Source organism: Bombina bombina, chromosome 2 (genome assembly GCF_027579735.1).
Source record: "Bombina bombina isolate aBomBom1 chromosome 2, aBomBom1.pri, whole genome shotgun sequence".
Taxonomy (NCBI): Eukaryota; Metazoa; Chordata; class Amphibia; order Anura; family Bombinatoridae; genus Bombina; species Bombina bombina.
The window spans coordinates 824,288,753-824,303,716 of NC_069500.1; the positions used below are offsets into that span (position 1 = coordinate 824,288,753).

Genomic DNA, 14,964 nt, shown 5'->3' on the forward strand with positions numbered 1-14,964 from the left:
CAGTGTATATTACTTCTAAATTTTAAAACTTTAAAAGGTAAAATAATGTGATGTCAGGTGGAGCTTGAAAACAAAATACAAAGGAATAGATCAAATTTAATTTACTGACAATTTGAATATAAACTAACCCAAAGCTAGCAAATAGAAAATAGACAAACAGAAGAAAAAACTAAATTTATGCTTACCTGATTTGAATTATTTTTTTTCCGGAGTATGTTAGTCCATAGGGATCCATAACATGTGGGATATAATTCCCACCACTAGGAGGAGGCCAAGAACCCACACAAGAGCTTTAATTCCTTCCACATTCAGTCTCTCCTCAGTTTAACGTATAGCCAAGCAGAGAAAAGGAACAGATCGGAAAGGAAAGACAAAAGCAGGGACTACAGAGGTACAAATTAGAACTGTCGCCCAAAAAATATTAGAAGGCGGGGCATATAGACTATCATTATCCTGAAAGTAAAGAATTTATCAGGTAAGCACAAATTTTGTTTTCTTTTGCATGATAATGCTAGTCCATAGGGAGCCATGACATGTGGGATTTAATACTCAAGCTGAGAGTCTATGTTAAGGAAAGGGTGGGACAAAATAAGGTAGAACCTAATTGATTGACACTGTGGCCTGAAGGACTTTCCTGCCAAAAACAGCTTGCAAAAATAGCAAAATGGTAAAATATGTAGAATGTATGCAGAAAGGACCATGCTGCAGCTTTTCAAATCTGCTCCAAGGATACATCATTTTGAAACTACAGGAAGTAGCAACTGAACTAATGGAATGAGCTGTGATACACTAAAGAGAGACCTTCCTGCCATGAAAAAGCTTTGAGAAAAACCTGCTTATGGCAAGAAGTTCAGGTTACAGCAGTAGCTTACTGCTCTTTATGAAAACCACCGTAGAGAAAACCACACTAAAACAATGTCTGAAAACTTTAGTAGTTGAAGAAATAAATGTTTTTAACTCTACAGCATCATCAAAGGTTGTGCAAAATCCTGTCCTTAAAGATAGAAGAAGCCGGATCCAAAGAAGGAACAATAATTCCTGATTGAAATTTTCTGAGGCAAAAACCTAAAAGAAACATATTACAAACAAAGAATTGCCATACTCTATAAAAAAAGGTAGATATAGAGACTCTTCCAGTTGAAGAAATGTCTGGAAGAAAAATAACTTTCTGGATAACCATTTGAAATGTATGCAATGCATAGTATTTAAAAGGAGGACATTATGGAACAGAAAGAACTAAATTCAAATTGTAAGGTGTAGAGGTAGCCTCCAAAACTTGCCTAATCCTCAACACATATGCACCAAAGTCTAGGAATTCTAAGGAAAAGCAGACAACCTTTCGGAAGAACACTATGTGAAGATACTTTCCAGATATTAAGCTAGATCTCTAGGTCACAGGTTTCCTAGCTTGAAACACAGTGTCAGTGTCTGAAAAAATCCTCTATGTCTGAGGATTAAGTGTACAAACTCCATGTCAACAAACCCAGAGATTTGATATCCGGAAGGAAGAGAGGCCCTTGATACAAGAAAGCTTGTTGCTGAGTAAGAAGGCATGAACGAAAGAGAGGAAATCTGAACCAAATATGCATAGCATGTCCTGTGGGACCAAACTGGAGCTCTCAGAGACACAGATGCCTATTCTTGATGCTTCAGACAATAACCCTAGGAAGAAGAAATAGACTAGATGAAAGATCCATTGACCCACCAAGATGTCTTCCATTTGTTACTGTGATTCCTGGATCTGGCACAATAAAGTGTCAGAGATTCCAGAGATTCAAAAGATAAGACATCCGTGCTACATCCGGCAGGCCCCTGTTAGCTAGATGATCGAAGATCTTCTGTGGAGAGATTACTCCTTGCAAAATAGACTGACAGATGTGGGAATCCTTCTAGATAAGAGGCCAGAACTGAAGAGATTCAGGAATCGTTTGGAGTCACAATATGTTTATAGGTAACCGTGTCTCAGAGGAGACCAACTCCTTGCCGCCCCCCGCAAAAAGCTGCCTTTACTTTGGAGCTTAACTTAAAAATTTGATACATAGGTTCAAATAGATCAAAACAGAACCATTATTAGATACTGATTTTGGATTTTTTCTTTCATAATTCTGTCATGCTCCCCTTGAGTCCTGGACTCTGGTCTCCCATGATAAAGTCCATTGACAATACCTGAGCTTCCAGAGAGCTAATTTTTTTTCACCAGACTGTTTCTGTATAGAATAAAAACATAATTTATGCTTACCAGATAAATTCCTTTCCTTACTGTTGGGAAATACAACACCTGGCCACCAGGAGGAGGCAAAGACACCCCAGCCAAAGGCTTAAATATCCCACCCACTTCCTCATTACACCAGTCTTTCTGCCGAGGAAACAAGGTAAAGTAGAATATTAGGGTATAAATGGTGCCAAAAGAATAAAATAAATAATAGGAGGCCGCCCATAGACAAGAAAAAAATGGGCGGGGCTGTGGACTCTCCCTATCCGGAAGGAAAGGAATTTATCTGGTAAGCATAAATAATGTTTTCCTTCCTAAGATAGGGAGAGTCCACGGCTTCATTCCTTACTGTTGGGAAAACTATACCAAAGCTCCAGGACACTGAATGAATAACGGGAGGGAAAAAAAGGAAGAGGCGGACCCTATTCTGAGGGCACTACAGCCTGCAAAACTTTTATCCTGAAAGCTGCTTTAGCCGAAGCAAAAACATCAAACTTGTAAAATTTTGAAAAAGTATGTAAGGAGGACCAGGTAGCCGCCTTACAAATCTGATCCATAGAGGCCTCGTTCTTAAAGGGACATAAAATCCAATTTTTTTCTTTCATGATTTAGACAGAGAATACAATTTTAATCAACTTTCCAATTTACTTCTATTATTTAATGTGCTTCCTTCTCTTGTTGTTCTTTGCTGAAAGGTGTATCTAGGTAAGCTAAGGAGCAGCATCTAGGTTCTAGCTGCTGATTGGTGGCTGCAGAAATAAAACGATTGTCATTTGCTCACCCATATGTTCAGATAAAAACCAGTAGTGCATTGCTGCTCCTTCAACAAATAATACCAAGTGAATGAAACAAATTAGATAATAGAAGTAAATTAGAAAGCTGTTTTAAATTGTATTCTCTATCTTAATCATGAAAGAAAATGTTTGGGTTTCATGTCCCTTTTATACACCCAGGAGGAAGCCACTGCTCTAGTGGAATGAGCCATTGTCCTCTCAGAGGACGATGTCCCACTGTCTCGTAAGCTAAGCGGATGACACTCCTTAACCAAAAAGATAGGGAAGACAGAGTAGCCTTCTGCCCCTTACGCTTCCCCGAATAGACAACAAAGAGGAAGATTGTCTTAACTCCTTAGTAGCCTGAAGATAGAACTTCAAGGTGTGAACCACATCCAAATTGTGATGTAAGCATTCCTTCGATGAAGGATTAGGACACAAGGAAGGAACCACAATCTCCTGATTGATGTTGCGATCTGACACAACCTTAGGAAGAAAACCTAATTTAGTACATAAAACTGCCTTATCTGCATGTACAATCAGATAAGGGGGCTCACATTTCAAAGCAGAGATCTCAGAAACTCTGCGCGCAGAGGCAATAGCCAATAAAAAGAGAACCTTCCAAGATAATTTAATGTCAACGGAATGCAGAGGCTCAAACGAAACCTGTTGCAAAACCAGAAGAACAAGATTTAGGCTCCAAGGAGGAGCCCTAGATCTAAACACAGGTCTGATCCTAATCAGAGATTTAGCAAAGGACTACACATCTGGAAGCTCAGCCAGTTTCTTGTGCAATAAAACCGACAGGGCCAAAATCTGTCCCCTCAGGGAACTAGTAGAAAGGCCCTTCTCCAGCCCATCCTGGAGAAAAGATAAGATCCTGGCAACATTAACTCTGTGCCAGGAAAAACCATGTTCTTCACACCAGAATAAGGTCCTCCCCACCTTGTGGTAGATACGCCGAGTAACTGGTTTACAAGCTTGAATAAGAGTATAAATTACTCTCAGAGAAACCTCTCATGGCTAAGACTAAGCGTTCAATCTCCATGCAGTCAGCCTCAGAGAATCTAGATTTTAATGAACAAATCGACCTTGTATTAGCAGATCTCTGCAACAAGGTAACTTCACCGAGGAGATGAGGACATCCCTACTAGATCTGTGAAACCACGTCCTTAGCGACCACGACGGAGCAATCTGGATTACTGATACCCGCTCCTGATTGATGTAGGCTACCACTCAAGGAATGGAAGGAAAAGATATACGAGTTTGAACCTCTGGGGCACTGCTAGTGCATCTATTAGATCTGCTTGGGGATCCCTCAAACTCAACCCGTACCTAGGTAGCTTGGTATTGAGACGGGACACAATGAGATCTATCTCTGGCGTCCCCCACTTGCTGCTTATCTCTGAAAACACCTCAGGATTGAGAGACCATTCCTCTGGATGGAAGGATTGCCTGCTGAGAAAATCTGCCTCCCAGTTGTTCACACTTGGAATGTGGATCGCTAACAGCGAACAGCTGTGGGCCTCTACCCACTCCAGAATCTGAGATGCTTCCTTCATCTCCAAGGAACTTCTCGTTCCCCCAGATGGTTGATGTAAGCCACTGAGGTTATATTGTCTGATTGGAATCTGATAAACTGGGTTGAACCCAGAAGTGGCCAAGCCTACAAGGCCTTGAAAATTGCCCTTAGTTCCAAAATATTGATCGGGAGGGAGGACTCCTCCTGAGTCCACAACCCTTGTGCCTTCCTAGCACCCCAAATAGCTCCCCATCTGGATAGGCTTGTGTCCATAGTCACAATCTCCCAGGATGGTCATAAGAAGCATGTCCCTTGGGACAGATGATATGGACAGAGCCACCAAGAGAGCGATTCTCTCGACCGGCTGTCTAATACAATCTATAGAGACAGATCTGAATGATCACTGTCCCACTGCCTCAGCATGTACAGTTGTAAAGGTCTGAGACAGAAACTAGCAAAAGGAATGATTTCTATGCAGGATACCATGAGACCAATCACCTCCATACACTGAGTCACAGAGGGACTCAAGGAGGTCCAGAGGGCAAGACATGCCAAAGTTAGCCTGCACCGTCTCTGGTCTGTTAGAAATATCCTCATGGATATGGAGTCTTTTATAGTACCCAGGAATTCCACCCTGGTACTTGGCATAAGAGAACTCTTTTCCAACTTTATCTTCCTTCCATGTAATTGAAGAAGACTGAGAAGGGACTCTCAGAAGGATGGTGCTTGCACCAGAATATCATCCAAGTATGGGGCTACTGCAATACCCTGAGTTATGGCAACGGCTAGAAGAGCCCCCAGAACCTTCGAAAAGATTATTGGAGCAGTAGCTAGGCCAAATGGAAGGACAATGAACTGGAAGTGCTGGTCCAGGAATGCAAACCTCAGGAACTGTTAGGGTTCCCTGTGGATTGGAACATGAAAGTATCCATCCTTCAGATCTATAGTGGTCAGAAACTGGTCTTCCTAAATCAAAGGAAGGATGGACCTTATTGTCTCCTTCTTGAAGGAAGGGACACTGAGAAATTTGTTTAAGCACTTTAGGTCCAGAATTGGGCAGAACGTTCCCTCCTTCTTTGGGACCATGAAAAGGTTTGAATAAAACCCCAAACCTCTTTCTTCGATAGGCACCGGGACAACAACTCCTAAGGAGGATAGATTCCGAACACACCCTAGAAAGGTATCCCTCTTTTCTGATCTGGTAGACAGATTTGAGAGAAGGAATCTGCACCTTGGCGGATGAGATTTGAAGTCTATCTTGTATCCCTGAGATACCACATCCAGGATCCACGGATCCTGTATGTCCTTGAACCAATCATCTAAAAAAAAAAACAGTCTGTCCCCTAAATGATCCGATCCCAGATCGGGGGCCGTCCCTTCATGCCGACTTGTTTTAAGCAGGCTTCTTATTTTGCTTGGATTTATTCCAGGACTGAGCCGGCTTCCAAGTACTCTTGGGTTGCTCGGGCTTGGAGGAGAATTGTTGTCATTTGGATTTGTCAGAACGAAAGGAACGAAAATTAGAAGATTGTCGTCCCTTAGACTTTTTCTTCTTATCTTGCGGTATAGGAAGGCACCCTACAGGCCTGGACCAAATACAATCTTTCCCTTGAAGGGAAGAGAAAGGAGTCTGGACCTAGAAGTCATATCCGCAGACCAAGACTTCAACCAGAGCGCCCGGCAGGCTAGGACCACAAAGCCAGAGACCTTTGAATTTAGGTGAATAATTTGCATGTTCGCACCACAGATAAAAGAATTAGCAATTCTCAGAGCTTTAATTCTGTCTAGAATATCCTTGAGGGGAGACTCCACCTCAATGAGTTCTGACAAAGAGTCACACCAGTAGGTAGCCGCTCCGGCAACCGTGGCAAATGAACCCGCCAGTTGAAACAAAAATCCTGTATGTTGAAACATCTTTCTCAGAAAGGTTTCCATTTTCTTATCCATCGGCTCTCTGAACTAAGAACTATCCTCAAGAGGTATAGTAGTACGTTTAGCAAGTGTAGAGATAGCACCATCCACCTTAGGAATGTAGCCCCACAAATCCAGTTGAGAGTCTGGGACCGGGAACAACTTTTTAAAAGTAGACGAGGGGGAAAAGGAAGAACCAATTCTTTCCCATTCATTCTTAATAATGTTCACCATCTTAACCGGCACAAGAATAGTCAAAGAAACTTTCCTTTCTTTGTAAACTCTGCCTAATTTAGGTATCATAGGTTCTTCAGGCAGTGCGGACTCTGGAACCTCTAATGTAGACAGAACCTCTTTTAATAAAAAACGCTCAATTTTAAATCTAAAGGATGGTTCATCCGCAGCAGGAGGCTTAGACGCTAAGAACTCCGACCCAGAAAGTTCACCCTCTGAAGCTACAGAGGTTAACTCATCATTGGATAACTGGGACATAATATCTAAATCCGATAAATATTTAGATGACTCCGGGTCAGGAGAGCTATGTTTAACCTTTCTCTTGCATTTGTTAGTGTTAATGCACTGGAGCCACAGACAACGCCGTTAGTAACTGTGTGGCAAAGTCCGCAGGAAGAAGGCCCTCTCCGGATGGAGGCTATAGGGAACTGCATGTGGAGTGGATAATGTAGCAAGGGTAGTAATCTCATGGGACGCTGAGTCCAGAGAGGTAGACGGCTCAGAGGGACTAAGAGCCTTAGCAGGCTTGTCTCCCTTCTTAGACTTTATAACGGTGTTAAAGCATGTGGAACATAATTTAGTGGGTGGGAAAACCTTCTAACATGTCAGAGTCCTCCATAGCTCAGGTTATACCCACAGAAGGACAAAAATAAAAATGTTTTTTTTTATAATAGAAAACTGCACCTTTATACTCCCAATGGCTGGGGCACTCACCACCTCCTAGAACTAGACTGTTAACAGAGGAAATGCTCTCCTCAAGTTTAAGTCTCAGCCGGAATGGAGGAAATTAACATAGACCACACCCGGTCACATAGAGTGCAAGACAGTACCTGCTATTACAAGTACAGCAAGTAATAGGAGCTGTGCAACACTTTAAAAAAACGAAAGTGAAACTTTAAAGTAAAACCTGTTTGTTCCAGCCAAAAACACACAGCCCAGGAAAAAAATCACACAAAGCAGCATGTAAATAATTATTACACTGATTAATTAACCCCAACTGTTCAATAAATCCCCTCAGAGGATATTAACCCTGAATCCTATCAAGGTATAAAGGAGCCACACTGTGACCCTGTTAAAGCGTTTTTTTTATATTTCTTTATTTATACAGAGATGACAATTACCATACAGCTAGATTACGAGTTTTGCGGTAAGAGCTGCTCGGTACTAACTTGCAAGTTATTGTCACCGCTCACCTCCCCATAGCGCTGCTATTACAGGTTTTCATAAACCCGGCGTTAGCAGGCAATAAGTGAGCGTTTAGCAAAATTGAGCTCCGTACCGCACTCCAATGCCAGCGCTGCTTTGAGCTGGTTTTACGTGCTTGTGCGCGATTTCCCCATAGACATCAATGGGGAGAGCCGTCTAAAAAAAAGCCTAACACCTGCAATATAGAAGCGTAAAGCTCCGTAACGCAGCCCCATTGATTCCGATGGGGAAAGAAAAGTTATGTTTACACCTAAAACCCTAACATAAACCAGAGTCTAAACACTCCTAATCTGCCACCCCCGACATCGCCGACACCTACATTACAGTTATTAACCCCTAATCTGCTGCCCCAAAAGTCACCACCACTATACTAAAGTTATAAACCTCTAAACCTAACCCTAAGTCTAACCCTAACACCCCCTAACTTTAATATAATTAAAATAAATCTAAATAAAAATTACTATTATTAACTAAATAATTCCTATTTAAAACGAAATACTTACCTATAAAATAAACCCTAAGCTAGCTACAATATAACTAATAGTTACATTGTAGCTAGGTTAGGTTTTATTTTTATTTCACATGCAAGCTTGTTTTTAAATTTTAAATAGGTAGAATAGTTACTTAATAGTTATTAACTATTTACTAACTACCTAGTTAAAATAAATACAAATTTACCTGTAAAATAAAACCTAACCTGTCTTACACTAAAACCTAACATTACACTAAAATGTAATAAATTACATTAATTAAATACAATTAACTAAATTAAAAAAACAAACAAACACTAAATTACACAAAATAAATTTTTTTTTATCAAATATTTAAACTAATTACTCCTAATCTAATAGCCCTATCAAAATAAAAAAGCCACCCCAAAATAAAAAAAACCCTAGCCTACACTAATCTGCCGATGGCCCTTAAAAGGGCCTTTTGCGGAGCATTGCCCCAAAGAAATCAGCTCTGTTACCTGTAAAAAATAATACAAACAACCCCCCAACAGTAAAACCCACCACCCACACAACCAAAGCCCCCAAATAAAATCCTAACTAAAAACACCTAAGCTCCCCATTGCCCTGAAAAGGGCATTTGTATGGGCATTGCCCTTAAAAGGGCATGTAGCTCTTTTTCCGCCCAAACCATAAGCTAAAAATAAAACCCACCCACTAAACCTACATTAACCCCCAATCAGCCAATAGAATGCAAGCTCAATCCTATTGGCTGATTGGATCAGCCAATAGGATTGAAGTTCAATCCTATTGCCTGATTGCATCAGCCAATAGGAATTTTTCACCTTTAATTCCGATTGGCTGATAGAATTCTATCAACCAATCAGAATTCAAGGGACGCCATCTTGGATGACGTCCCTTAAAGGAACCTTCATTCTGGAAGAGCCGTCGATTGAAGAGGATGCTCCGCGCCAGATGTCTTGAAGATGGAGCCGCTCCGCGCCGGATGGATGAAGATAGAAGATGCCGTCTGGATGAAGACTTCTGCCGGCTTGGATGAAGACTTCGGCCTACTTGGATGAAGACTTCTGCCGGCTTCGATGAGGACTTCTGCCGCCTCGTTTAGGATGGATGTCGGGTCTTAAAAAACTGTAAGTGGATCTTCGGGGGTTAAGGTTTATTGGGTCGGTTTTATTTTTAGCTTTGGGTTTGGGCGGAAAAAGAGCTAAATGCCCTTTTAAGGGCAATGCCCATCCAAATGCCCTTTTCAGGGCAATGGGGAGCTTAGTTTTTTTTTAGTTAGGATTTTATGTGGGGGGTTTGGTTGTGTGGGTGGTGGGTTTTACTGTTGGGGGGGTTGTTTGTATTATTTTTTACAGGTAAAAGAGCTGATTTCTTTAGGGCAATGCCCCGCAAAAGGCCCTTTTAAGGGCTATTGGCACTTTAGTTTAGGCTAGGGTTTTTTTTATTTTGGGGGGCTTTTTTATTTTGATTGGGCTATTAGATTAGGTGTAATTAGTTTAAATATTTGATAATTTCTTTTTTATTTTGTGTAATTTAGTGTTTGTTTTATTTTGAAATTTAGTTAATTGTATTTAATTAATGTAATTTATTTAATTGTAGTGTAAGGTTAGGTGTTAGTGTAAGACAGGTTAGGTTTTATTTTAAAGGTAAATTTGAATTTATTTTAGCTAGGTAGCTAGTAAATAGTTAATAACTATTTACTAACTAGTCTACCTAGTTAAAATAAATACTAACTTACCTGGGAAATAAAAATAAAACCTAAGCTAGTTACAATATAACTATTAAACGCACAAAAAATCTCCTCTTAGTGTGGTTTGCTTTAATAAAAATTGTACACATAAACTATTTCCACAATCCCCCCTTGTAGGTGCGTACACACACAATCAATAAGAGGTAAGGTATGTTCGTGATACACCACAAAGGGTGAAACAGGATGTCCCACTATGCAGGCAGTGATATTTTCAAAGTTTGTCCGGTAGTTTGCAATGTGACTCGTATGCAATCTGCTGAGAGGCAATCCTCATGCGTTGTAAATAAAATTATAGCCATGGACTGTGGAAAATAAAATATCATGTAACAGATACTAAATTGCTACTACGTAGCGTGTATCCCAAATCGGCATGTTTCACCGTGGTGTAAGGTGGGCATGGCTTAACGCCTTTAACGGAGATTATCCTCTTCATCAGAGGAAATTATTTGAGAATATGCAGTTTGGGTTTTTGCTCCATTGACTTTTATGGGGGAATATGTTATTGTGCCCGTGATATTCTAAGTTTGTTTTTTTATGCGCATCTGGTTAGAGCTCGAGCGAAAACAGTTTAATTTCAACTTGCAATATGAGAGCAACTGGACGCGTGCAAAAAACTTAATTTTAAAAATACTGATCAATGACGAATCTGGCTTCATCCAATCGTTGTGTGCCCCACATGGTGTCCATCTTGGATGAAGCTGGATTCATCGCCCAGCTAAAGATGACTAATCCATCTCTAAATGGTAAATATTTTAGAAATGCAGGGTCTTAAAAAACGCCCCTGTTTTTTTATAGTGATTTTATATAGTAGCCAGAAAATACTTGACAATCACTTTAACACTCACTCCAAATCAATTAATGGAACAAGGTATTATTAAACTACACAGACTGTCACTCAGGCTTTAAGCTATTTCACAAAACTGCTTAAGATGTATTACAGCTTTCCTGTTTACAGCATAAGTACAAATAATACTCACAATTCAAAGGTGAGCTCCGCCTTCCCAGTGACGTACCCCAGGATGTTACAGACATACGTCACTGGGAAGGTGGAGCTCACCTTTGAGCTGAAATTGTATATAATGATAATGTCCCTCCACTATGTTATACCTAAAAGTGTATCTTTATATACCCTGTGGGCTATGTGAGTGCATTGCACTTATCTTTATGTAGCACTCACTCTACTGCATAAAACTTTCATCAATGTCTGCCAAATTCAGTGGAGGACACATCCAGTGCTTGTACGTGTACAGCAGAGGATCAGAGAGGAAATACCTATTATCCCACAGGGGAAGGCTAGAGGCCAAGTGCCCGCAATGCCTGAGGGTAGATATGGCTTAAATCCCATAGGGGGATACTGTGACATAACAGGGTATTCCACGTCCCTGTATCTCTCAAAGTGCTTGAAATTTCTTCTCTCTCTTGTTTAAGTGATATGACCCAGGGATAAAGGGTCTCACATTGATTTGAGCTCCCATATATTAATCCACAACACCTCTGTTCTCAACCTACTCCTGAGAGGCCATAAAGAAAAACTGAGGAGAGATGGGAGTTGGAGGGATGAAAAAGCTCTTGTGTGGGTTCTTAGCCTCCTTCTAGTGGTAGGACTTATATCTCACATATCCCTATGGACTATCATCATCATACAAAAGAAAGCTTAGTTTACAAACAGGATTTAGCGTGGATAAAGAAACAAAAAAGAGAGAACATTAAACAACAACAAAAAAGCAAAGTAGAATCTTTAAAAGGTAGAAGGTCTTAAATCTCAACTAAATAATGCTTTGAGAAGATACCAAGAACGAAGACAATGACAAAACAGACATCCGTCAAACCAAAATAAAAACCTTGTGTTACACATGTCCAATGCTATGTGACCAGGAGTTCTCTGAATTTCCTAACACTAATTAGCTCTAGTTTTGTTTATAACCCTGGCTGAAAAGCCTATCATGGGCAGAAAGACCGCTGCTCCATAACTTGTCCGCCTGCTCTGAGGCTGCGGCTTCAATCTGCCTGATCTTATACGATCGGGCTGATTGACACCCCCTGCTGGCGGCCGATTGGCTGCTAATCTGCAGGGGGCAGCATGGCACAAGCAGTTTTACACTGCTTGTGTAACGATAAATGCTGACAGCATATGCTGTCTGCATTTATCGATGTGCGGCAGACATGTTACACTACATCGTATCATGTCCGTCCGCACTTTAATAAATCGTCCCCTAAGTGCTAGTTTGCTCAAATATGCCTGTATACAACAGACATGCTTAGCTGCTCTATGTTCAATAAAAAACTGGGGATTTGTAGGTTAGTCTCATTTTGGCTTTTAATCTTTTTACCTGCAACTACCTCTGTTACAAACATTAAATTAAAACATTAAAATACTTTCTAAATTAATAAATGAAGTGAGCATTGAAACGGGGGTATCAAGCTTAATGTTTCTGGGGGCCACTGACAAAGTGTTCTTCTCCTGTGGGGGCCGCTTAAGCAGAGCGAATGCTCTCAAACTGGATCATCTAGGAACTGGAAGTGACATTTACCCAAGTAGTAACACAAGGTGGGATTTGTATACCACAATAGACATACATAGTTATCTATATATTGTGAAAGCCATGTAAAGTGATCATACTGGAACTTTATAACAGCGTCATTTTTTAATTCAAAGCAGTGCATGGTGTCTTTATAATTATCTTGTGAGTGCTTGAATAGAGCATCAATTAGTTACAACTCTTATAACCCTTAAAAAAATGATGGGTCCCAATTAATGAGCTACCTGATAAACAAGGGAGCGCCAGATGAAACTATCTTGAGGGTCGCATATGGCCCCTGGGCCAGTACTTTGAGACCACTGCACTAAAACATTTATAGAAACACTTTGCACATGGACAATTCAGTGCTCTATTGTGTGGTTTTATAATGGATACACAGAACTGGATGGTACCTGCAGATCAGTCTCTATTTCTTCATACACCTCTTCTAGACGTTCTTCACGGTTTTGCAACAATACTGAAGCTTCTTGATGTTTTGAAATCCACTTTGCGTAATCTGACTCTGTCACTTCTTTGTAAGCAAGACAGAGGGTCCTTAGAGTTTCCACTGCAAAACCCTAAATAGGAAGGAAAGGAGAAGGACTTATTTACCATGTTTACAAACAATAAGGATGCAGCAAATTAGTCCACAAAGGTCTTCCATAAGAGGAAGGTAAAGTTAATATTCTAAGAAGATGCTAATATACCTGAAGCCATTGCCATACTGTCTGAGGCTTTATGAAGAGGAAACATAAATTATTTAGGACCAGATTATTAGTGGAGTGCTATTTAGCACTTTTTCTCGCACGCTAACTGTGCTTGAAGTAAACTTTTTGCACCGGTAAGGTTGCGCTTGAGTTACAAGCTGAATGTAAAAATGTATCGCTTGCGCGGTAATCCAATGAGCGCAAACTCCTATGTTAGAATATTGTGAACGTAATAACCTATTCCCCCATAGAAGTAAATGGAGATTTTTTTTTTGGTAAAACCACACTTGTACTAATGTTCTTCACATAGCAGAATATGTTCTATTTATTCATAAATACATATTTTTACATATATCTGATGGTATTTTGGTACAATTTATATCTATATCGATATAGCAACATGATTTTATATATATATATATATATATATATATATATATATATACACAGTATATATGTATAAAAGTGTATATATATATATATATATATATATATATATAAAAATATTGATTTAGAAATACTTGGAACATATTTTCCTATGTGCAGAACATTGGAATGTGAAATATTTACAGTGAATACATAGTTAAAACATTTATTAAATATGAATATTGCATAAATGCTTTTACATGTTTTCATGTATTGGGCTGCAAAGGGCTCCAATGCACTTATATATACATATGTACTTATGTGTTTATATGTGCATATGTCTGTAAATGCATATATACTCATAAATACATATGTATACATATATTGACACACACACATATATATATATATATATATATCTATATTTAGACATGTATATGTATGTATCTCTATGTTAAAGGGACAGTCAACACCAGAATTTTTGTTGTTTTAAAAGATAGATAATTCCTTAATTATCAATTACCCAGTTTTGCATAACCAACACAGTTATAATTATACACGTTTTACCTCTGTAATTACCTTGTATCTAAGCCTCAGCAGACTGCCCCCTTATTTCAGCTCTTTTGACAGACTTGTATTTTAGCCAATCAGAGCTGTCTCCATGGTAAATTCACGTGCATGAGCTCAATGTTATCTATATGAAACACGTGAACTAATGCCCTGTAGTGGTGAACAACTATCAAAATGCATTTAGATTAGAGGCAGCCTTCAAGGTCTAAAAAATTAGCATATAAACCTCCTAGATTTAGCTTTCAACTAAGAATACCAAGAGAACAAAGCAAAATTGGTGATAAAAGTAAATTGTTGTAAAGTTGTTTAAAATTACATGCCCTATTTGAAACATGAAAGTTTTTTTGCACTTGACTGTCCCTTTAAAGCCCTTTGCCTGCTTTTTTTTTTCTTCTTCTAACACCTGAAATCTCATTTTTTTGAGCCTTTATAGCTTTTTTGCGCAATATTTTTTTTTATAATTTTTATTAGATAGTGTTATTACGAGTGTAACTATACTTTGTAATGTATTTTTTATTTGTTTTGTGATACTTTTTTTTGTTCCACGAAACAGTTAACCAGAGCTCTTAGGTCACGGTAATCATTCTAGCGTACATTAAGATTGTGCTCAAACTCTCGCATTTACTTTCAACTTGGAATACGAGCTCTTTTTTTTTGGTTTTACTGCAAAGAACACAATTGCATTTCACTAGCTATCAAGGTCTTCTCAGTGTCTTTACTT

The 14,964-nt window shown here is 39.4% G+C and overlaps 1 protein-coding gene across 1 annotated transcript in view; it reads right to left on the reverse strand.

Moving 5' to 3' along the window:
• The window catches only part of LOC128647319 (phospholipid-transporting ATPase IC-like), a 304,249-nt gene that overhangs the window by 130,099 nt on the left and 159,186 nt on the right, over window positions 1–14,964 (reverse strand). Inside the window, exon 15 of the mRNA XM_053700103.1 lies at window positions 13,014–13,178. Coding sequence (XP_053556078.1) covers window positions 13,014–13,178 — 165 coding nt within the window. The remainder of the gene's footprint in view (window positions 1–13,013; window positions 13,179–14,964) is intronic.